Source organism: Ammospiza caudacuta, chromosome 4, assembly GCF_027887145.1.
Source record: "Ammospiza caudacuta isolate bAmmCau1 chromosome 4, bAmmCau1.pri, whole genome shotgun sequence".
Classification (NCBI taxonomy): Eukaryota; Metazoa; Chordata; class Aves; order Passeriformes; family Passerellidae; genus Ammospiza; species Ammospiza caudacuta.
The window spans coordinates 57,532,830-57,554,720 of record NC_080596.1 but is presented as its reverse complement, the minus strand read 5'-3'; the positions used below and the strand labels follow the sequence as shown (position 1 = coordinate 57,554,720).

At 37.9% G+C, this 21,891-nt stretch overlaps 1 protein-coding gene across 16 annotated transcripts in view; it reads left to right on the top strand.

The window, feature by feature from the left end:
- ADD1 (adducin 1) overlaps positions 1-21,793 on the top strand; it is a 63,465-nt gene extending 41,672 nt beyond the window's left edge. The window contains exons 10-19 of one of the 16 annotated variants that reach the window (XM_058804106.1): positions 882-1,226; positions 4,292-4,393; positions 6,192-6,281; positions 7,111-7,203; positions 12,880-13,036; positions 13,893-14,267; positions 15,024-15,119; positions 15,856-15,889; positions 18,406-18,638; positions 19,341-19,576. In XM_058804106.1, coding sequence (XP_058660089.1) covers positions 882-1,226; positions 4,292-4,393; positions 6,192-6,281; positions 7,111-7,203; positions 12,880-13,036; positions 13,893-14,267; positions 15,024-15,119; positions 15,856-15,889; positions 18,406-18,622 — 1,509 coding nt within the window. In that variant the 3' untranslated portion in view covers positions 18,623-18,638; positions 19,341-19,576. Of the gene's footprint in view, positions 1-881; positions 1,227-4,291; positions 4,394-6,191; positions 6,282-7,110; positions 7,204-12,879; positions 13,037-13,892; positions 14,268-15,023; positions 15,120-15,855; positions 15,891-18,405; positions 18,639-19,340 lie in introns of those variants that run through there. The other 15 variants (XM_058804108.1, XM_058804112.1, XM_058804104.1 and 12 more) reach the window with 15 other exon arrangements.
- Positions 21,794-21,891: the final 98 nt, after the last annotated feature.

Below are 21,891 nucleotides of genomic sequence, written 5' to 3'. Positions count from 1 at the left end.
ACTAGTGTGAATAGGGGAGGTTAAAGGTGGAACAAAATACAGTTCAGAGGAAGTGGGATAGTGAAACAACATAAGGTTAGGGAGAGGAATGAATAATGACATTAAAGTAGCATTCTTGAAGTGTTCGCTTGTATACTGTATGTTGATTTCTAGATGTAAAAACACAGTGGAGATCTTTTTATCTACCCTATCATAGGGTATGATAAAAAGATCATGTTTATGTCCTTTATTTAGAGTTGTGAGAACCAGTCTATACCATTGATTACAGTTTTTAGAAAAGTGTAAATGAGTAGCTGGAATGTAGTACAAAGAAAAGTCATGGTTCTGCATTTGGACTTAAATCCAACTCCAGAGACTTGAACAATTACTTGAAAATTCTATGCAAAACAGCAGGAAGCACTAATATACTTTTCTTTTCCCTTCCTAAGAAAAGGTATAAAAAGAATTTTTTAAAATGTGTTATCATATTAAAATACAGGTGGTAATTTTTTGCTCGACTATGAGAAGAGGCTGACTCATAGCACTGCTCTTGATGACCTTCTCAGTCACCTCAATGACTTTTTGCAGGACTACTGGAAATTCTTCATAAACGCTTAATACAATATTTTTGATGTTTGATCTACCAGAAATGGTGGCTGTCTTAAATTAGTGGTTCAGAAGTTACTTAGATTGGAAAGGATGCTAATGTAGCCTCATTTCCGTGCATTATCCCCTTTGACATGGCTGTGCCCACCATAACAGGTGAGCAGCCATGTGAAGAAGAGGTGGTGTTGTGGATTGGTTTTTACAGTTAAGGGTATCAGTGAAATTTCAGTTGTCTATATGTCCAATTGAAAAACTTGGAGAGATAGAAGACTAATGCTGCTGCTTTCCTTCCCCAGGGTTACAGAACCGGCTACCCGTATCGATGCCCTGCTCTGAGAGAGAAATCTAAAAAGTACAGCGATGTTGAGATTCCAGCTAGTGTCACAGGGTACTCCTTTACTAGTGATGGCGAATCAGGCATTTCCTCCCCCCTCAGACACAGTTTTCAGAAACAGCAGCGAGAGAAGACAAGGTGGTTGAACTCTGGCCGAGGGGATGATGCTTCTGAAGAAGGGCAGAATGGCAGCAGTCCCAAGTCGAAGACTAAGGTGTGGACGAACATTACACACGATCACGTGAAACCCTTGCTGCAGTCTCTCTCGTCCGGTGTCTGCGTGCCAAGCTGTATTACCAACTGCTTGGTCTGTGCCTACCTTACTGTTCATAGTTAGATGATGTAGAGCAACTTGGGGTGGCTGGCACTTAGAGGCTTTGGGAAGAAAAAGATAACTTTCCTAATTATTTTCTTCTTTCTTATATTAAAAAACATTAAATGTGTTTTACTAACCACTCTAATTTGTATTTGATTAGGTGTGACCTGTAAAAATGATCTTGCTTATTAATACTTAAAACTGCTTAAGACTTTGGAGCTTTTAATTTTTTTCTGTCTTTTCAAGCTATTGACCAAACAGATTGAATTATAGCTTTGATTAAATGGGTTCTGCATTTCAATGGTTTAATTAAGGACAGCTATGTTAGGGAGCTACTAATTCTCTCTGCATGAAAGCTTTTCAGTTCAAAATCAAACTAACAATTCAATCTTTTGTACAAACATATAAGAAAAAAATCAAGTTTCTACCTTCTGTACCATATACCAACTTAATCTGCAAGGTATTTGCAATCTTCTCTATGAGAGGGTAGAATTGATTTCAAACTATTTCAATCTTTTTTCCCACTTAAGCAGTTTTTCTTGTCTAGTTTCTCAGCTCCTTTTCCTGTCCTGTTTACTACATTTTTGTCTACCCCAAAGCCTCTGAGTGTGTTCCCAACCAGCTGCCTTCTGCATGTAGTGTTGCATGTAAGTAGATGGCCATAAATGGAAAGTCTTTCCTAAAGTATCAGCTGGGTGCGGCATGACTAAAGTGCAGCTCAGGCCATCAGCAGGCACTAATCGATAGATTCTGCAACCGGTGCTTTTCTTTTGTTTATCAATGCTGCTTACAGTTAAATTTTGCACTGAAAGATATGTTAATTGAAAAGCAGAAGTATCAACTGCTTTCAGATGGACATCGTTAGCTGTTGGTGTGTAACTGTGGGTTTGATATTTTCTTGGGCATATACAGAGTGACTGATCTGAGGGTAGGGATTTGCACGAATACAGCCTTTTGTAATGGTTGACCTCAAGCTCAGCCACAGGAGCTCAGCAGTACTTTGGTAGTGGTACTGTGTATAGTAGTAGTATGGTTACAGGTGAGTCTTAAAAATATAAAACTAGTAGTCTTGAAAAACCCCCCACATTATTTTTTCCAGAACACCTTAATTTTTATTTATCCCTACAAAAGTCTGCTACACTCAGGGTTCTCTATATTTTGGATACTTTTATAAAATGATTCCTCAGGCAGTATGTATGCTGAAATACATATTGTTAACATGTAGAAAGTCCTGAAAAAACAGAGGAGCTCTCTCTGTGGTATTTTTGTGGTGTTCTTTTTGGTTTAAGAAATTAATAAATACATTTGTTGTTTGTACTATCAACTAAGCTAAATTATCATTTAACCCTGATTATAGATTTACCTTGATGAGATACAGTTTTGTTATATTGATCTGTAGTGATGCAGATTTACCTTGATCAAATAGTTTTACCATAGCTTAAAGCTATGTATATGTTTGGACCAGTTTGTGCTTTTCACCCTCAGCTCACAAAGTAGATAGTATTTCATATTTGAAATTATCAATGAAAGACTGAAGCAAAATTCTTCATCACAAAGTAGACTGGTTTAATTATATACTGAAGCAATAGAAAATTTCATACAGTATAAAAGGTTCGTGTATTTAAATTTTTTAATGCTTGCTATTAACCTAAAGAAAAAGTGGTTTGTTATATTGAAGTTGTTTATATATATATATATATATATATGTTTTGACTAAAAACTATCTTTAATAAAAAGCTGGAGTAGTTTTTATCTGAGAAGATAATCATCAGTGAGTATTTCACAGCTCCATGTTCATTCCATTTTTTACTTTACAGTTGCAAAGCATTTTAAAATTCTGTTGCTTTCTGAAGTCTGACAGTTTCTGGCTATATTATTGTTTCTTGAAGTTACTCAGGAAAAAATGCATAGCATTTGCTCAATAAACAGGTTTGCTTTACTGTTCGGTGCATTTTCTATGCAATAATGATTGGAAGTTAGGACATTGTACAAAGTAAATATATCAAGATAAGCAGTTAGTTGTGCATCAAATTAAACAGGACTCCATACTAAATGCACAGATCAAATAAAGCAACCATCTATGAAGAACCCATGAAGCGCTTAAAGCTTGTGTTTGGGATATTTTTGTAACCTTCTGAGCTATGAGTTATAAAATATTTGACATCACCAAACTGTTCCTTTAGGTTGCTGTGCTGGTACAGCTCTTTGTTTGTGCAGAAACTAATTCTGGTAACATAATTTTGCTGAAGTAGCTTATTTTAATGCAAAACTTTGGTGATGCCCACTCCTGCTTCACAGTACAGAATCATTCACTAAACCTGGATAGTGACATCACATTGCTTTTCATACTTCTGTCATCTTATGCTTTAAGTTTGCTTCGATGTTTGTTGGGTACCAGAGGATTGAATCAATGATCTCTCTGTCTCTCTTGTGTTATTTTGTAAAAACAACAAGTGCAGAAAGTGAAAATGGCAGTAACAGGGTCTTAAAGCTCATGCCTTAGATCTTGCTGTACTTCTGTTTGGGTAAGGAATAGTCCTTTTTAAACAAGTATCAACTCATTGAGAAATTGCTTATTAAAAATGGCCTTAAAAATAAGTAACTATATTGGCATTTTCCTATTCCTGTCTTAATATATCTATTCATAAATTGAGAAGTATGTGGTTTTTAGAAACACAGAAGACTGCAGCTGTCAGTGTGGTCAAGTGCACAGAAAACCAGCTTAAAAACCCCTCAGTCTTCATAATCCCTGAACTGCACATAGGAATGGCATTGTTTTGGTGAAAGTTATTTGCAAGTTAACTGGTTCTCTAGTTGTTGTTCTTACTAACCTGACTTGATAGAATGGTTCTGATCTCTGGAAATGTATCTGAAGGTACAGTTTATATTACTGAAGAAGAAAGCAACTTAGTCCTAGGAATGAATAGAAGAATGCAATCATTGGTTCAGTTCTCTGCTCTGTATGATGCATGATCACCTGTGATGTGACTTTGCTGCTCTGAGTGTCCGTAGCCATTACAACAGTTCTGACTCTGCAACTGTTCTTGATGTTACAGTGGACTAAAGAGGATGGACATAGAACTGCCACCTCTGCTGTCCCTAATCTGTTTGTTCCATTGAACACCAATCCAAAGGAGGTCCAAGAAATGAGGAACAAGGTTTGTAATAGCAGTAAAATAACTTTTTTTGGTCATTACTACAATTAAGTTGTGTACTTGTAATGAACTAACTTACTTTGCTATAATGGCATTTTGTGGGCTCAGTAACACAGCTCTGGTGTTGACCTTTTTCTTTATAACTAAATAATGAAACAATTCCTAAGTGTCCTGAACTCCTCTTGGAAAAAGTTGGTATTTCTGTTCACCATATGAAGACTTTTTTCTATGATTAATTTTTCTTAGACTAGTTGCTGGGTACTTCTGAAGCAGCCAGTCCTGAGTTGATAGTAGTAATTCTGTACCCTGAGATCATAGTTTTACATTAGTGACCTGTTTTCCTGTTTTGGAAATACCAGTTGAACTTTTGTGGCCTAGACAAAGTAGTCTATAGAGCTCTTTCCATATTTCAATGTACTGTATTATAATACACTGTGATTGTTACAGACTTTATTTTTTTGTCCTTGGAACTGCAAGTTAATATTTTTGAAATGAGCTTGCAGTTAATTTTCCTGGTTTTGAATTTCAGATCTTCTTGTCCAATCTACCAAGAGGAAAGCACTGAACTGATTGGGGTTTTTTCACTTTTTTTCTTTTACAGTATAAAATATGCCCTGGTATCTTGTTAATATTTAACTTGTTCTGGATTGTTTTGATACCTCTAACTGATGGCTACATGGTACATGAGAGTTAGTATTCTTCAAAGAAGGGCTGTGTGCAGGGATGCTAGCAGAATCTAAAATAATTTGTATATGGCTGACAGAACTTATGCTTGGCACTGTAAAATAATAACCACCTGAAATGAGAATTACAGTGAAATTTCCTAGCAGTTTCTTTGTGTTTCAAACACAAATATTGCTTTATTAAAAACTTGAATAAAGTGACTAAGTCTTCAAATTTTATACTTTCTCAATGATGAGAGGGGTAGTAAATTAGAAACAAGTGAAAAAGATGGGGGAGCCTTGTGCTTTCTGAGATACCAAGTATTAATAATGCTTCTTGTTTGTGTATTTGAATGCATATATTTTTTATAAAGTCAATGTCATTCTTAGTTATAAAGTAGAGGTCTTTTAAGATGCATGCTTTTCTTAATTTATCTTGGAACAAGAACCAGAATATTTCAGAAATAAGTTTTGAGTCAGTTGTTATGAATTCTTTACCACTGAAGGATATCTAATTTAAACAGATACTACCTAGGTTTAGAGATCTGATTTCTGTCCCTATCTTCTGTATTGAAATAACTGGGAGGTATTTAGGATGCAGCAAAGGGTTGTTCTTGAGAACTCCAGAGTGTCAGTTTATCCACAGAGAAATTATTTATATGTCCTTTTGAGGGTGTTATCCTGACTAGATGCAAAAATGGAAAGTTGTGCAGTGTTTTACAGTAAGTTCCATAAGATGATATTGTGGTGCCATATCAGTAACTAATGGCAACTGACTTGTCAGGTAGAATAGACAGACAAGTACAGAGGTAATATTTCTATTTCTCCTCACTTTTCCAAACTGGAGTTGTCTGTTAACCTGTTTTGCTATCACCTAGTACTAAAAAGCAAAGGACAACACCTTCTGTGGTACTTAAAGACTAAATTCTGAGAAATGTGAGGAAACAGCCAGGAACCTGAACATTTATGTTCAAGTGGTGTTTATAAGCTCAGCTTCATTTGACAGCCCTGTGGCCACAGCAGTTAGCACTGGTGGTTGCCTATTGGCAGGTTCACTCACCCTTTTTTCAAACACAAAAATGTGATCAACTTTTCTCTATTGATGTGATTGTTGTTCATTCTGCTGTTTTCCTTTACAGATCCGAGAGCAAAATTTGCAGGATATTAAAACAGCAGGCCCTCAGTCACAGGTTCTTTCTGGGGTAGTTGTGGACAGAAGCCTTGTACAGGTGAGAGTGTTCAATTCCTAAAACTATTAGCCTAATCTGTAATATCCCCTGCTTTCACCTAATATATCACTATGAAATTGTTCTTTAATTGGCAGAAAGTAACTGTTTATAAGGTAAGTCTTAGAGGTAACACCATTGTCTTTGCAAGAGTGCTCAGGGTCAGAAATCTAGAGGCTTCAGCCATGTAGCTCAAGCATGTCTGTGGAGGATGCTTCTTGGTTTTTTTGCTGAATGTAATGCATGAAATTCAGAAGCCTTATTTATATGGGTTACATTCTTGTTCAAAACTAGTTGGGCTTTGTGACAGCTTTTTGTTTGTTTGGTTTCTGAGTTGATGTATCTTGAAGGATTAATACTGGGCACACCAGGCTCACTGTGGGGCAGTAGTGCTTTGTGTTAAATAAGGGATTTCATGCTTCATAATATTTTATTTGAAGAGCAGTTTGGGAAAAAAGCTGTTACATCAATGACACTTAAAAGCAGTATATCTGGATATATAAAAAACTATAAATCATAGCTCCAAGTAAAGTAAGAATGAGAGCTGTACAGTTATACTGTATAGCTGAATAAAGCTTTTTATATCCAAGTGCTTTCAACTGCCCCAGATAAGTATTTTCTGATAATACTTTTTAAAGATTGGCAAGTCTTATCATGACCACAGCATTATTCTTGTTGGGTGTCATACTGTGTGCATGTCAATTCATTGTCATATGCAATTTCATCTACAGTTACTGTTTCTCTGCATGTTTTTAGCAAGCACCACAATGCTTTGGTTGATGTTGTACAGCCTGGGCTCGGTTTGCTCTGTTTACTCAATTTACTGTTGCAGGATGCTCCCCTCTCAGACTGTACGGAATCTATTGAAGGGCTCGATCTCACAGAGCAGGCCTTTAGTCCTGCTAAATCTCTGTCTGTTAGAAAGGTACTGCCCTGTCCTACTGCTCTAAATCCTGTTGTTCACCCTTCATTTAACCTCTCCTTACCCTGACCTTTTTCCTCTGTAAGAAATGATTTGGCTAGAAAACTTTAAAAAATGAAAATAAATGGATCTTCAAATTATGTATATGCGATGATGCAAACAGTTACTTTACTCTGTTAAAACTGTCTTAAGGGTCTTGATCTTTGTCTATAGCTGGTGAGGAAACACCTTTGATGTTAAGGTGCTGATCAGGTCCTGCATATAGAGGATTTCTTTATGCATGCTGTTAGTGTTGAATTATTCTAATTTGAGATCAATTTAGAGTTAGCTGATTACATCAGTGTAATTCTGAAGAGACTCTCTGTGTTATGTGACAAACACTGTCAACTCTTGATCCCAGAGCACTGGATGCCTGGCTTCCTTCATACTTCCTGCAGTTAGCTACAAGAGTTGCTAAGTAATGCCCCACATGTGCAAAATCAATTGGCTTTCACACTTGTTGTCATGTTTGTGTTTGCATAATATCCATTAAATACAGAATAAATTCAAGAGGTGTGGCCATGTTGGGGTGGGCAGTCCTTGGCTGACTGAATGGAGCAGCTGCACAGTGCAAATAATGTTTCTTACAGCACATCTAGTGTAGAAGCACAGTGTGTAAATAAGCATCAGTGCCTCCTCTGCTCCAGTGTTTCACCTAAAAGATTCTTAAATCTTGGGTTTAGGTTGTGCCTAAACACCTAATTTCAGAATAGCTTCTGCATGAAAAAAAATATAGAATACTTCAAATTACATCATTGTTGGAAACCTTGTGGTTTTATAACTCTTTCTAAAGTGTAATGAGCCAGTTTGTGTTATAGATATTTGGATCTTACTGAGAATATGATGGTCATGTTTTTCACATTGCAGTTTTTGTCCATATTCTGAAAGAAAAAATAATAAAACACCTTTTCTGGGTTTAAGACAAAAAGTAAAATAAAGCCAAATTCTTTCAGGCAGTGCATGGCTTTTATTTTCTACTTAATAATACCTTCAAAGTGAAAAATGACTTTTATGATAGTTGTCACAACAGAGGTCTTTTTTTAATGCTGATATATTTCAAGTATTGTAGTCAAACAATGACACAACTTTTCTATAAAAGTAGTCAGTTTACATGCATTTTCACAGATGACAGGGAACCAGCAAATAGTCTATTAGTTATGTGATTTTGTCTAGTAGTATCCTGTTAGGGTTTAGATGTCCAAATTGTTTCATTTTTTTGTGGTGTCATGAAAGTGCTTTCTGCCTGAAATAGTGTGTAAAATTAGATCACAATGTAAATTATAGGAGTAATTATGAAATAGAAGTGGCCTATTTCATAATCTTTATTTTAACATGGTGGATTGTGATCTGAATGCTTAATAATTTCCTGTTTGGGGGGGAAAAAAAGAACAACCCAAGAAACAGAACCCAAACAAGCAAGCAAAAAAACCCCAAACTAAACAACCTTCTTCTAAAAAATGTCACCCAAACCAGAAAATCCAATGAACCCAAAAATAACAGCAAAAAAAGACAACCACCAGAGAAATTTCCTTGAAAGATTCTTCCCTAAAACAGTTGTGTTTTGTGGAACAGAGGAAGTGTAAGCAATCTTATGATGCCCACGCAAACCTCACCTGAAAATTTCAATGAAACTGAAGAATCCTGTACATCAAGGAGTTAGGGACTTTTAGGTACCAAACAATTAGAAGTTCTCAGTTGACAAATTCTTTGACACTCAATGACAGTTCATGTAAAAAGTTTCATGTAATTGCAGTGACACAATGTATTATATTTTCAGTTAACATTGAGATTTATACCAAATACCAATGCACACTATTTTGGATGCAGAAAGGCCTCCTTTTGTACAGTATGCATGTAGTGCTTTGAGCTCCTGTGCCTATGGCTGCAGCAGTGAATACTCCATCTTGCCTTGTTGCTTGCTTTATCCATGTTCTGAGAAGTCCTGGCCGTGTTGCAACACAGCCTCTTTGTGCATCCTGTAATTTTATTCCTGGTCAGACTTGGTTAACCAAGCTTCTGCTGCAGTCTTTGCTGATTGACAGGGAATGTTGGTTATTCTTACCACCAACCATTCTGCAATCTCATAAGAAAATAAATTCACATGAATTTTCAGTAATTGGGGAGTCGCCCATTTTGGGTTTCTTCCTTTAGAATGGAAATTCTGTGGCTTTGCTCTTAATGCAGACCCTGTCAGTGCTGTCCCAGAGGTGGCACTGGGTTTCAGTGGTGACCTCTACATGAACTGTACCTCAGGAATCTTGGTGTTTTGGATAAGGGCACTGCATTAATGTCAGATTGTGTTAGGAGCAATTGTTAACTTAGACCATTATGATGAACTTCCTGTGTGATTGAAAGAAGAAGTGGCATATATAAAGTGCCAGTTTTGGTCATATTTATCCCTGAGAACAAGGTGAAGTGCTTGCCTGTTAAATAATAGTCAGTTTTGAATTTTTTTCTAAAAGCCAGGTTTGGTCTAGAAGTTGCAAAATTACTTGATTATCTAAATTTTCATGTAGGAAGTATGAGATCCATGTTTAATATGAAGGTACATTTCCTATCATTAGCTATAAATGGCTCTCCCTTTGTGTCTGTGGGAGTGTATGCCCTTACAGAGGGAAATGAATTCTCTTCATTAATAGAATCCATCCTGTGTTTCTGACAGTGGAGAAAATGCTGCTGATATTTGAGTGCATACACATGTGATCAAGTTTCAAATAGTCATCTAAATACTTCTGGAATCATCATCAAAGTAATACTAGGATCAACCTAGTCTATGGGAATTTATTCCCTCTCTACAGGCTCTTTAATACTGGAAGCAATTTCTCACCAATTTTCTTGTTCACTTTTTCTGAACATTCTTAGGATTCTCTGAATGGCATGATCAGGTTGATAGCTCTGCAAAGTCTTGTCTATTTTAGTGTCACATTTAAAAATTGGAAATATGTTCTGTACTGTCTTTTTAGTCCTTTATACTTGTTTTCTTTCTGTCCCACATTTCATTTTGTGTTGTATATTTTTATTTCAATTCTTAGAAGGCTGTTCTGTGGCCTATTCTGTGAAATAAAACATATCTGCTTGTTGGTTTAGAAGTAATTATGGTTTAGAGTAATCATATTCGTATAGAGTAACCATATTGCAGAACTTATTAGCATGCTACCATAATTTATTTCCCACATAAACTCAATACCTCTACCAGTATAATTTTCCTTGGTGGCCTTTGAACAGCTTCCATATTATTGATACTGAATAAAACTGGATAAAAAAAGTTTTTTAAAATAAAAGTTAAAATAAAAGTCTTCCTTTCTGATCTCTTGTATAATTTTTCTGCTTTTATGATCCAGTGTTGTTGCCTCTGATCTTTTCAGTGCTGCTTCTCTTGGGTCAAAGCTACTCAGCAAGTGCAAATACTGTTTGCATTGATTGTGGGTGTTTTTTGTGAGGGTTTAATTTTGGTTTCTTTTTTTTTCAGGCTAATAAATGTGATAAGCTTGATTTGCTGCTTTCATTCCCGGTATTTAACAAAGATAAAGTGTAGGAGACACTAAGTAGGAGAACATGTCATGCCAGTGCACCAGGCATCTGCAAACTGCCTGTCTTGCTGTTTGTCACCATTAAATCAACAGGAATTCAGTAACGTTCTGTTTCATTAGAAATTGTTCTACCCAGTGATTCTGGATTTAATTTGCAACTTTCAAAGAGATTCTTAGAAATTCCAGGGATACTAATGGGTACTGTGTATCTTGTTTCTCTCTTGTTCCCAGAGAATTCTAGAAGCTCTGCCTGAGATCATGGCTTTACAAGGCCCTGCTCCTTATGCTGAGTTTCAGTAAAAAATGTGGACTTAGTTTGAAATGTGGGCAAAGACAGAAAGGGAAATATAAAATTTCCATGAGCATCAGTTTTCTGCCATCATTAAAAGCTGAGACCTGTAGTTTTAGTTTTGAATTTCCTATAAAACAATTAGGATTTGTACAAAGGCTGATGTTTCCCTGACCCTTTTATGCATTATCTTCTGAGACAAGCTGTTGCTGTCAAATCAATGCTTCATGGATATAGTTGAGAAAACTATACTGGCATTCTGCATATAGAATGAATTTTCCTCTTATTTTATGAAGAAATGGAAGTGATCTGTAATGTTTTAGAGATGTTTCTCTCCTGCAGTTCCTTTCAGGAACTTTCCTTTCTTGCAGTGGAAATTTATTGTTAGGCTGTTTGTTCTCTGGTGTTTGCTTCCTGAAGAGCAGCACAGATTCTAACAACCATCTTACCTCCCTGGGTTGCTCTAGACCAGATTTCTGGAGATCTCTCATCAGGCTTTCAGAACTGCTCTCTTGTCCTCCTTCCATCCAGACATCCTTGTCTGTCTCCTCTTTGGTGCTGACAGCTTGTCCGAAGCAGCTCTTGCCATCCAGAACACATTCTGTCTATTTGCATCCTCAGTTTTACAGTGGCCATGCTGTGCTTGTCCATGAAGTGTGGACATGGGGTGGAATGTTTGTCTCTCTTTAGGCACTGCATATTTTTGAACTGTGCTTTCTAATGCTTTCTTCTAAATATTGGTACAGGCAACACTGAATATGGAGATGACTTGGGTCAATCAGTGGCCCATACCTCTTGGGTAATGGAGTTCAAATTTCTCTTTTTTTCCATAATGAAGACAGTTTGGGTGTCACCATGACATGGGGCACAGGTCACACATCAGTTGTTAACAAATTAGCGTCAGAGTTCTGTATGTCCAGTGGAAAAAACCAAATGCTTAGACAAGTTGTTTGAGAGATAGAGCAGCTATCTCCAGGCAAGCATTTTCTGTACCTGAGAAAATGAAAATCCAGTGGCTGTAGCCTTTACCAAAGGATTAGAGAAGAAAAATGAAAAACTTTAACATTAGAGAATCTCTGATGCAGCTGCTTTTGTCCACCAGAACTTACTGTACTTAGACTTGCTTGTTATATTTTTATTTGTATAACTTTTTGTCTGGCTTATATGACAAATGTTATAGATGTAAATATGCTAACTTGTATCTGATTACAGTTAACCTTAATTACTTTAAAATAGCTCATAATAAGCTGTTAATCTGGTGCGTACAGAACATATACAAGATGGCTTTTTACTATAACATCTGTTAGGTGTAACGTAGTAGGTGCAAGAAATAGCTTTTCTGTTGTTAAAAAAATACAAAGCAAAACAAAAACCCAAAGCAAAATAATTAAAAACCAAAACAAAACAGAAACAAAAATACCCATGAGCTGAGTTCTTGACCCTTTACAAGTATTCTGTGCCCAGACTGCCATGCAGGTGGGACTGGTATCATGTTTCTTTTGTGGTGAGAAAAAGAAACTTGATCAACTTTTGTGACTTCAGATATAATTCAGCTAGACTGTTTGGCTGCTATTTGATTTACTGCTTAATGGTGGATATTCCCTGGTGGAGACCTGTTTTCTCCTTTATATTAACCTCCTGTGAATCACATAAAAAAAAAAATCTGCAATAGATTTTTTTTTTTTAATCTAAAAGAGGAAAAAGTAGCATTTTCCAGGTTATGTTTTTGTTTTGTTTTTGGTTGCTTTGTAGCCTCTATACCTCTAAAGGTTCTGCGAGTTACTGCTTGATTGCAGATGTATCTTAATTTTCTTTTGCCAGGGAGAACTGGTGACTGCATCAAAGGCAATAATTGAGAAAGAATATCAACCCAAAGTCATAGTGAGCACAACAGGACCAAATCCCTTCAATAAACTCACTGATCGAGAGCTGGAAGAATATCGCAAAGAAGTAGAAAGAAAGCAGAAGGGACCAGAAGGTTGGTTCTCTGTGTGTGTTTTTTCTGCAATAGACTGTAAGACCAGCAAGTTTCTTAGTAATTGGAAGGTGGGTTACCTGCAAAGGCCATGGATAAATTACCCAGCTTTTGCATGTTTCAGTTTCCCCAGTGTGAATTAGAAAGTTGAAAAGTATTTTAGAGATAAAATGTGTGATCTAAGTGTTTTAAGTGTGTTCTGTAAAATGCATAGATCTCACTCAAAAATTGTCCTTGTAGACAAACTGGGCAGTAGGGCCAGTTACTCCTGCTGGTAGGAAGTTGAAAGCTTCCATCAAAAAGGTGTTTTGGTACTGGTTTTGTTCTGCTTTGTTTCCCTTGCCCTAGAGCCTAGGCTAAGGTCGGGGAATTATGGTACGTTGTGGCAGCAACACTGCAGGTTTTTAAGTCCTTGAAATCTGTGGATTTGAGAAATACATTGAATGGAGAAGATACAGAATAACATTGATTATTGCTTGGAAATGTGACATCTTGTGGGGACTTCTACCAAAATGGACTTTTTCAATTATTCTAGAATTATGACAGATTTGTGCTATAAAAAGAGGCCATTGCTGCGTCTGAAGTGGTTCTCCTGCTTTACTTTTGAATAATTTTAAGGGGTGATACTTAGAATACTTACCTGTTTTGAGTTTTTGAATTTGAGTGATGCAAGAGTCCAAAGTGCTGTTTCTTTCGCAGTGTGTGTTCCCTGCAGTTGCTTTTTGGGACCACAATGTAGGAACCCTTGTGTTTGGTTTATGAAGTACTGAGTGGGATGGGGTGGGGGGGATGCTGTGCTGTCATGCCTGTTTAACTGCATACCTTTGTTCTCTCAGTAACAATGCCACATCCTTCTTAGATAAGGTATCAAAATATGGAGAGACTGTGTTACTGAGACAGACACCAGCTGGGGAACAGAGTGCAGTGCTTAGAAATCAGACCATCAGTGAGCCAAACACGTCAGATAAAAAGTCTCTGGATTTGAAAGGCAGATCAAACACCTTTCAAGGAGCAGATACGAAGACTTTACAGGATCGTGACGTATCATCACTGTCTAAGTCTTTAGATAATGTTCAGTTTGCTGCTGCATGGGTTTCTTGTCAGACCATGCAGCAAAGCATCCCACATCTAAATGGAGAAGAGCCAGATGGGCAGAAGTCTTCCCATAAGGAATTTCATACTGCAGTGATCAAAGCATTAAGGTCCGATCCTGACCTTTTGGCTGAGGCCTCAGGTATTACTAACATGGTACAGCTGTGCTTGCAATCCAAGGAACCACCTCTTTATCTACAACATGTGGAGATTCTGTCAGCTGACTCTCATCTGTGGGACTGATTGCACTTTAATTGTGTAGGTGAACTGGATGGAACAACGCTTTAGTGTTGTTCCTAATATAGTGTACTCTATTAATGTTTTCCTTTGGATCTAGGGCTATTTAAAGCTGGAAGCAAGGGGAACCCTCCTTACTAATAACAAATAACTCAAACCACTGTGAAATCTGTTTGGAATCATATAATTACTGCATGTTTTTCTAATTACTGTGCAGTCTTCTTTCGGGATGCAATTTTGTTTACTCCAAATTTCAGCAATACAAAGCAAGCAAAAGAGTGTTATCTTGTGTAGGCCTGGTAGCATATCCCCTCCTCCATATTTTTTTATATATTCCTTGTGGTTTTTCTTCACAAATTTTCTTTATAACAGCAGTATAAACCAATTCCTAAATGATTTCATTAATCATGCCTGCTTAAAGAAAAACAAAAACCCTCCCAAAAGAGCTACAGAGCACAACAGCAACTTAAACAGTTTTGTTAATATCAAACTGTCGCTTAATTTTCTTTTGCTTGTTTTGGTATTATTTAATATCCTGGCAGAATTTTGATTCAGAAAAATGTATTGATATCTTTTGTGCATGAAGCAAAAGGACACTTGTTTTCTTACATGCAGAGAGGTTTTCTTTGCCTTTTTAATTTCCCTTTGCCTACCCCTGCAGAGCCTTCAGAAGATGGCAGGCCACAGAAAGAGAAGAGCCCCCCTGACCCCAGTTCAGCTCGCACTCCTCCCAGCACGCCAATTAAAATAGAGGAAGGTACGTTCTGCTCCCTGGGGGCTGGGGGAGCCAGGAACTGCATCCATGACTGATGCATGGAGTACATGAACTAGAGCTAATACCAGTCAGTGACTTCTTGTATTTCATTGTTGTACTACCTACAAGGTACTCCACTGAACTGTGAGTCTAACAGGTTTGTTTACAATAATAAAGAAGTGTGCATTAATATAAAGACAAATTTCCATCTCTTCAGAATTGTCATCTCTTGGTGTTTCTCAACTGATTTATCTTTTTGTACATTTTCTGCGAGGTAATTGCTCTTATTAAATGAAATAGTGTCTGATGGTGAACCAGACACATATCTAGATACTTTGGTAAATCTTCTTCACTGATTGCACATTTCTTAAACATTATTGTACTTGGATTACACCTCAGTAAGTATTTTTCCTACTCAATTTGAATGTAAATTTGCTGATTTGCTCACCTTATGTCATAGTTTTAACTAAAGTGAGAGCAGGGCTGCTGAAGTTGCTAATTCCCTAAAAAAGGGATAAAATTATAATCTTGATTGGGTGTAATCCAATTATTGTCTTGTTTCCCTTACCTTGTACATTGGATATATCACGTGTCTGTTAGTCTGCCATTCACTACTTCATCTCATTCTGTTTTCTACAAGAATGGTTGCAACCATTCTTCTAACGTAACACAATGGCTGTGATGAATGCATAGATTCTCTACTTGTGCTTTTTTCTTCTTGTGGCTGCGTTACAAACAGGAGATGGATATGCTAAAGAATACCTGTTACCATAGTAAGTATCATTCCATACTCTGACCTGCTTTTGTGCTTTGCTTCACTCTTGCATCTTTGTTTACTAAGATTTTATTTTTTTTTTTGTTTTGCTTTTTTTTAAAAAGCAGGCTTTTTCAGTTGAGATGTTGAGTTCTTTAGTTCTCAATTCCATGTAATTCCAGGCAGTTGCAGTTCTCATGTTAAAGCACACTCCCCCTTTGAGACAGACTGTGAAAGTCACCTTCTGTGTTTCCATATCTGTGTGTCCGATTCCTCAGTTTAAAAAGGAATAGTCTGAAGCTGCCTGGCAGATATAGCTGAAACAGCCCTGGGAGTTTCTGCCCCAATAGTTTGCTGCTGCCCACACAGCTTGGGCCTGGTAACAAAATGGAAGAGTTCCTAATCTATTCCAGAGCAAAATCCACTGATATGCATTTAAATTTACCCAGCAGACTTCTGCATGGAAATGGATATGGGACTACTCCTATGTTTTATGTTAACTGTAGGGAATTCAAATTCCAGCCAAGGAATAACAGCAAGTACTTGGTGGCAGCAGCTTCTACAGCTGTTTTGGCTAGCTCTGCAGGGCTCCTTCAGATTATACTTTAAAGGAATAAGGATGTTTGTATGTCCTGTTATATCCAAAAGTCAGTGTGTTTGTCATAGGTGTGAAAGTCAAACTATATTGTAGACACCTGTGATGTTACTGATCAAGTTCTAAAACCTGGAAGTTCTTTTAAACAGGGAATTGTGTTTGACAAACTCTTCTAGTTGTAAAAGTTTTCCAGGACAAACATACAAAGCTTATTTTAGAGAATAACTGGAAGTTTGTATCATGGTGACTTTGGTTGGGAGAGGTTCTATTGAATGGCAATGTTGTCAGTATACAACCTCTTCTCAACTTTCATTCATCATATTCTTTCTATTTAAGTATAGCTGAAATCAGTCAAGTGTTTTTTAACTCAGTGATAGCCTAGTTTGTATGTTTGTCCACATTGTTGTTTTGAAAAAAAAAAAAAAAACAAGCCAAAACCCCATAAACATTTATTTTCATAAATAATGTGAATTGTAAACACACACCAGTATTGATGTTATGCTTTAAACTCTTAAGCCGCAGTATGTATATATATATATAAAAAAATAAAATGAGAGCATACATGTAAATGTGATTATCTTAAAAAAAGTTTAAAATGTTGAGGTGCTGCCGAGTTCTTAAACTGTAAATAGGTTTTCCAGCAAGAAATATGTTTTTAAACATTTCTAGTTATGTTACTGAAATCCATCCAGTAGAGTAGCAGGGTTTTTACATGTTGTGTGCTGGATTAATTGAATGTGGAATTTGTAAATCTTCTGAATTCTAGTAAAATATTGCCCTTAGCAAACTAGATAAACAGATGTTTGCTTGATTCCAGCATCACATTAATCTGTTTATTAAGGATGATGGGATCTTGACTAACTGGGAAGGATGGCAGTCCTGACTTAATGAGTTACAAACCCATTTATATTTATTCAATGCTCAGGCCAGCTGGCAAATGCTGTTTGAATGCCTGTAGCTTCCTATTCTTTAATTTGAAGAATCTCTAAACCCTTTAATAAGATTTCACAACTACCTTTTAAACTTAATTTAAAAATATAGAATAAACCTGACAGTCCAATATGGTGTCCATTCTAAAAATTGGGCCAACTAATGAATAGAATATAATATTTTTACTTGGAAGGGACTTACAGTGACCATCTAGTCCAATTGCCTGACCCAATTCATGACCAAAAGTTAAAGCTAATTGTCCCAATGCCTCTTGAACACTGACAGGCCTGGGGCCTTGGGCAGCTGTCAGTAAGAAGGAAGCCTATTTCAATGTCTGACCACCCTCTCGGTGAAGAAATGCTTCCCAAAATCCAGTCTGAACTCCTCTGGTGCAGCTTTGAGCCATTCCCACACATCCTGCCACTGGATCCCAGGGAGGAGAACTCAGCAATGTGCTCAGTTAATTCCTGAAAAGTCAAATCCAAAAGCAGGGTAGTGGTAGTGAAGAACTGTAACTGGTGTTTCTTATTAATGTGTGTCTGCCATACACAGACAAGCCAAACTACATCTTCAGGAGGCAACTTGTACTGTACATAACTGCTTTCTCTTTTTGCTCAGATTTAAATCCTGCCTGCATTATAACTTTTAAATGCTAACTTGTGCATTCTGAGTGTATACTAGTGTGTGGTGCTTATTTAACCTATTAGAAGTTCATGGTGCTCTAGGCAAAACATGTTTATTTCCTAGCAGGTATTCACAGAACAGAGCCCTCTAAAATAAATCAGAGAATTATTAATCCCATCTGGCAGAAGTAAAAAGAGCACTGTCATTTTTATAGGAAAAATGTGAAAGTATCAAGTATTTTCTGTAATTTCTTGTGAAAGCCTTCAGTCTTTTCAAATTAAAACAAACAAGACCTCGAAAGGAGGAAAAAATAGTTGCCTTTCATTTGTGCCTCACAATGAGCACGGCCTGGATTTTGCTCTAAATTCCTCCTTATGTAACCTCAGTGGGGATGGATGTGGCCCAGCTCCCAGGACCCTGCTGGCTGCAGGCACGGACAGCAGTTCAGGGAACCCCACAGAGTGCTCCTTGTTCAGCCCATGCCCTGAGAGCAGCCCTAAACTGAGCATCCTAAAGCAGCACAGCCAGGAGTGGGGACTGTTCCAGTTGAGGGAGGAGTGGTTCAGTTCCCCTTTGGACACACAGCCACCACTGGACTCTTGATGTTCCCTTTTACAGGGTGAGTTTGGCTCTTGACATCACATACAATAAACAAAACAAGCTGTATTGCATAACCTGCTGAGCTCATTTACTTTGATAAACTACATGGATTTTACTTATAGGAATCCATAATATGTACTCATATCTTGCAAAAAAAAAGTGAAGCCTTTGTGATAGGAAGTTACATTTTGAAGCAATATCTGTTAGATCTCATGGAAGAATGTTATGAAAATCTCTTCATTGGGATTGTAAATTGGCAAACCAACAATTTAGAAATTAATGGATTTGCATATATAGGATCACTGCAAATCAGCAATTAGTTTTATCTCTCCAAAAGAAATAAGAATTAAAGTATTGAATTGCAAAACACTCTACTGAATGCCAGTGAAAACTGTAGGTTTAATTCTTGTTTTATTGTACAAAAGCATTGTGTTGCCTGCAAATATCACGAGTAAAACAGGGGCGAGGTCTGAACAGTTACTCTCTTGCTGATGCAATTCAGCTTTATCTGTTCTGTGTGAAGAAGCTTAAAAACAAACAGACCTTTGGAATATCTTATTTCTTCTGTGCCCAAAGTTGGAGAACAGCCCTATTACAAAGGCTCTCATGCAAAGTAAATATATTAGTTTCTTGTAGAGCGCGCTCACCATCCACTTGCCTCGCCTGCCCTGCTCCAGGGACACTTTTGTAAACTGACTGTTGCTGTCTGTCCGTCCACCAGAGACACGGCAGGACCAGACCTACAGAGATGACAGTGATGCTGCAACCTTCAAGCAAACCCTCCCAGATCTCACCCCCGATGAGCCTTCGGAAGCACTCGGCTTCCCTCCCTTAGGGAAGGAGGAAGGGAGATGTGATCATGACGTGCCCAAAAGCCAAACGGAACCACCTGCAGTGGAAAATAAAGAACCCCAGTCCCAACCCACTGAAGAGCCAGCAACACCAACGGCTGAGGAGGGGACAGCAGCTGATGCAGGTAGTGATGAATCTCCAGGGAAGTCCCCATCGAAAAAGAAAAAGAAGTTCCGCACTCCTTCCTTCCTGAAGAAGAGCAAAAAGAAGAGTGACTCCTAAAGGCCAACCCACTGCAGAAACACTGTCATATTTTAAAATCCATTAACCACTAGAATGTACCAGATCGTACTGAGTGTTTTGTCTTACTATGTAAATGAATGCCACAATTAATCCAACCAGCCCCTCAAGTTATGGCTTGATTGTTTAGGGTTATAACCAGAAACTCATGTCCAAAAAGGTGCTAATCCTGTGTGTTCAGCAGCTGCCACAGATCTGAGCCCTAGTTTGTAATCAAATGTAAATGACTTCCATGTGGAAGGCATTGATTCACTATTTTTAATTTAAAGCCTGCACTGCTTTGCAAAAGAATATAAAAAACTCACAATTAAAAATAAAACACCCATTGCTTACCACAAGAAGTGTTCTTTCCAATATTCTGTTCCAAGTCACAGGTAAATTTCTTAAATTTTGATTTTTAGGGAGGATACTTTTGCAGTGGTGTTCTCAAGGGGGGTGAATTCTTGAACTGACATGTAAACTTCTGCAAGCTTGTGAATACAGGTTGTGGTTTGGCCAAGCTTTGAGGCTCTCCATTGCTTCCTCTCTTTCTCCCTTCTCACTGTTGTTACAAAATGAAGGTGTTTTTCACTTTGTTTTATTTTATAACTGGCTGGTGAAATCAGTCTTTGTCTAGGACTGAAATGTCCGTGGTGTGTTCCGCTCATGTTGTGTGTTCAAAGAGCCCGATCTTGGCCTGGTTTTTTTTCTTTCTAGTGAATTACAGTTTAAGGGAAATCTGTCTTTGCTCTTTCCTCAGTGAGTCATGTGGTGATTTGGCTGTTAGAAAAGGTTAAAAAGTGACTGAAGTGAAAGCTGGTGGTGTGGAGCATGGGCAGGTGTGTTTTGGGCCTTAGCACAGGTTTTTCATTCTTCTAAAAATCCCTTTGTTGCACATGCAGTCTTGCTGTGCATGAACCCCATGTGCAGCCTTTTGTGTTTGTTCCTTCCCACTGACAAAAATGTAAATGCATTACACTATTTCACCTTGTTTTATAGTAATTATATTTTCACTTACAAAAGCTGGCATTTCTTTAAATCTTTTTGTTGTTGTTGCCAGCGGTCAAGTGCAGAAATCCTGTGTAACCTTAAGGTGTATTTTCACCGTTTGCTATAAATGTTTGTTTAATGTGCAGCATGGCAAATCACTCTCACCACTGAGTTCACTATTTCCCACTTATTGCCATGCTTGTGTCTCTCACTAATTACAAAAGTAGTTTAAGATCAGGCAGGTCAAGCTTGTGGAATTCTCTGGAAAGCGGGCGCCGTTCCCCGGCCCAGGGCCGGTGGGGCAGTGACCATTCTGGTTTTTAGAATTTGCATTTTGGGTTCAACAGCAGCAAACCCCAACACCCCGCGGGGGTGAGGGCAACACACTGACTCACAGTAAGTGTCTGTAACACAACAGAACATGGATGTAACCTTTTAGGACAATATTAAATGTTGCAATTGGTAACCTAGCAGAGAACTAATGCCTTACATTGATGCAGCAGAAAGCGCGGAGGGCCGGCTGCGTGGAGCGGCTCTGGGCGGGCAGAGCAGGGCCCGTGCCGGCGGGGAGGTGCCGATCCTCGGGCTGGTTTTGAGCGGCCAAGGGGAACAGCTGGAAGTGGAATTGAGCTGTCAGTGTTCAGGTGAGAACTGAAGGGTCGAGGTGGCCGCTGGGGCCGTGGGAAAGGTGACAGGGCCGGTGTGGGCCAGAGCAGGTGGGCACTGGGCAGGAGCCCCTGGACAGCAGCACACAGGCAGGACTGCATGGCACGAATGGCTTTCAGCTTCTGCTCTAACATTGTATGTCCTTGTACACTAGGAAGCAAACAACACTTATTTTGCTAAATTGTGTTTTATTGCAGGGTCGTAACTAAATGACTAATTGCTGTATGTTTCAGTTCTTTACTGAAGTCCCTCCATTTATCTTGACCACATATGCAATGACTCTTAATTTCTAATTTTGTAGTCTGTTCTTTTAGTTCTTTGTATTACAATATGAAATGTAGTCATGTATGGTATGGTTACACACTTTGGGGCAGAATAAAGTCCTGTATTTTTCTTTCTTTCTTGTATCATTAAGTTCTACTCACAAATAAAACTCTTGAAAAAAAATCATGCTCTGCTTTCAAAACTTGTACACTTTTATTCTGTAGCCTCATTTGCTTAGATTTCTTTTAATGATTAAGGTGTTGATTAGTGATGGCATTCCT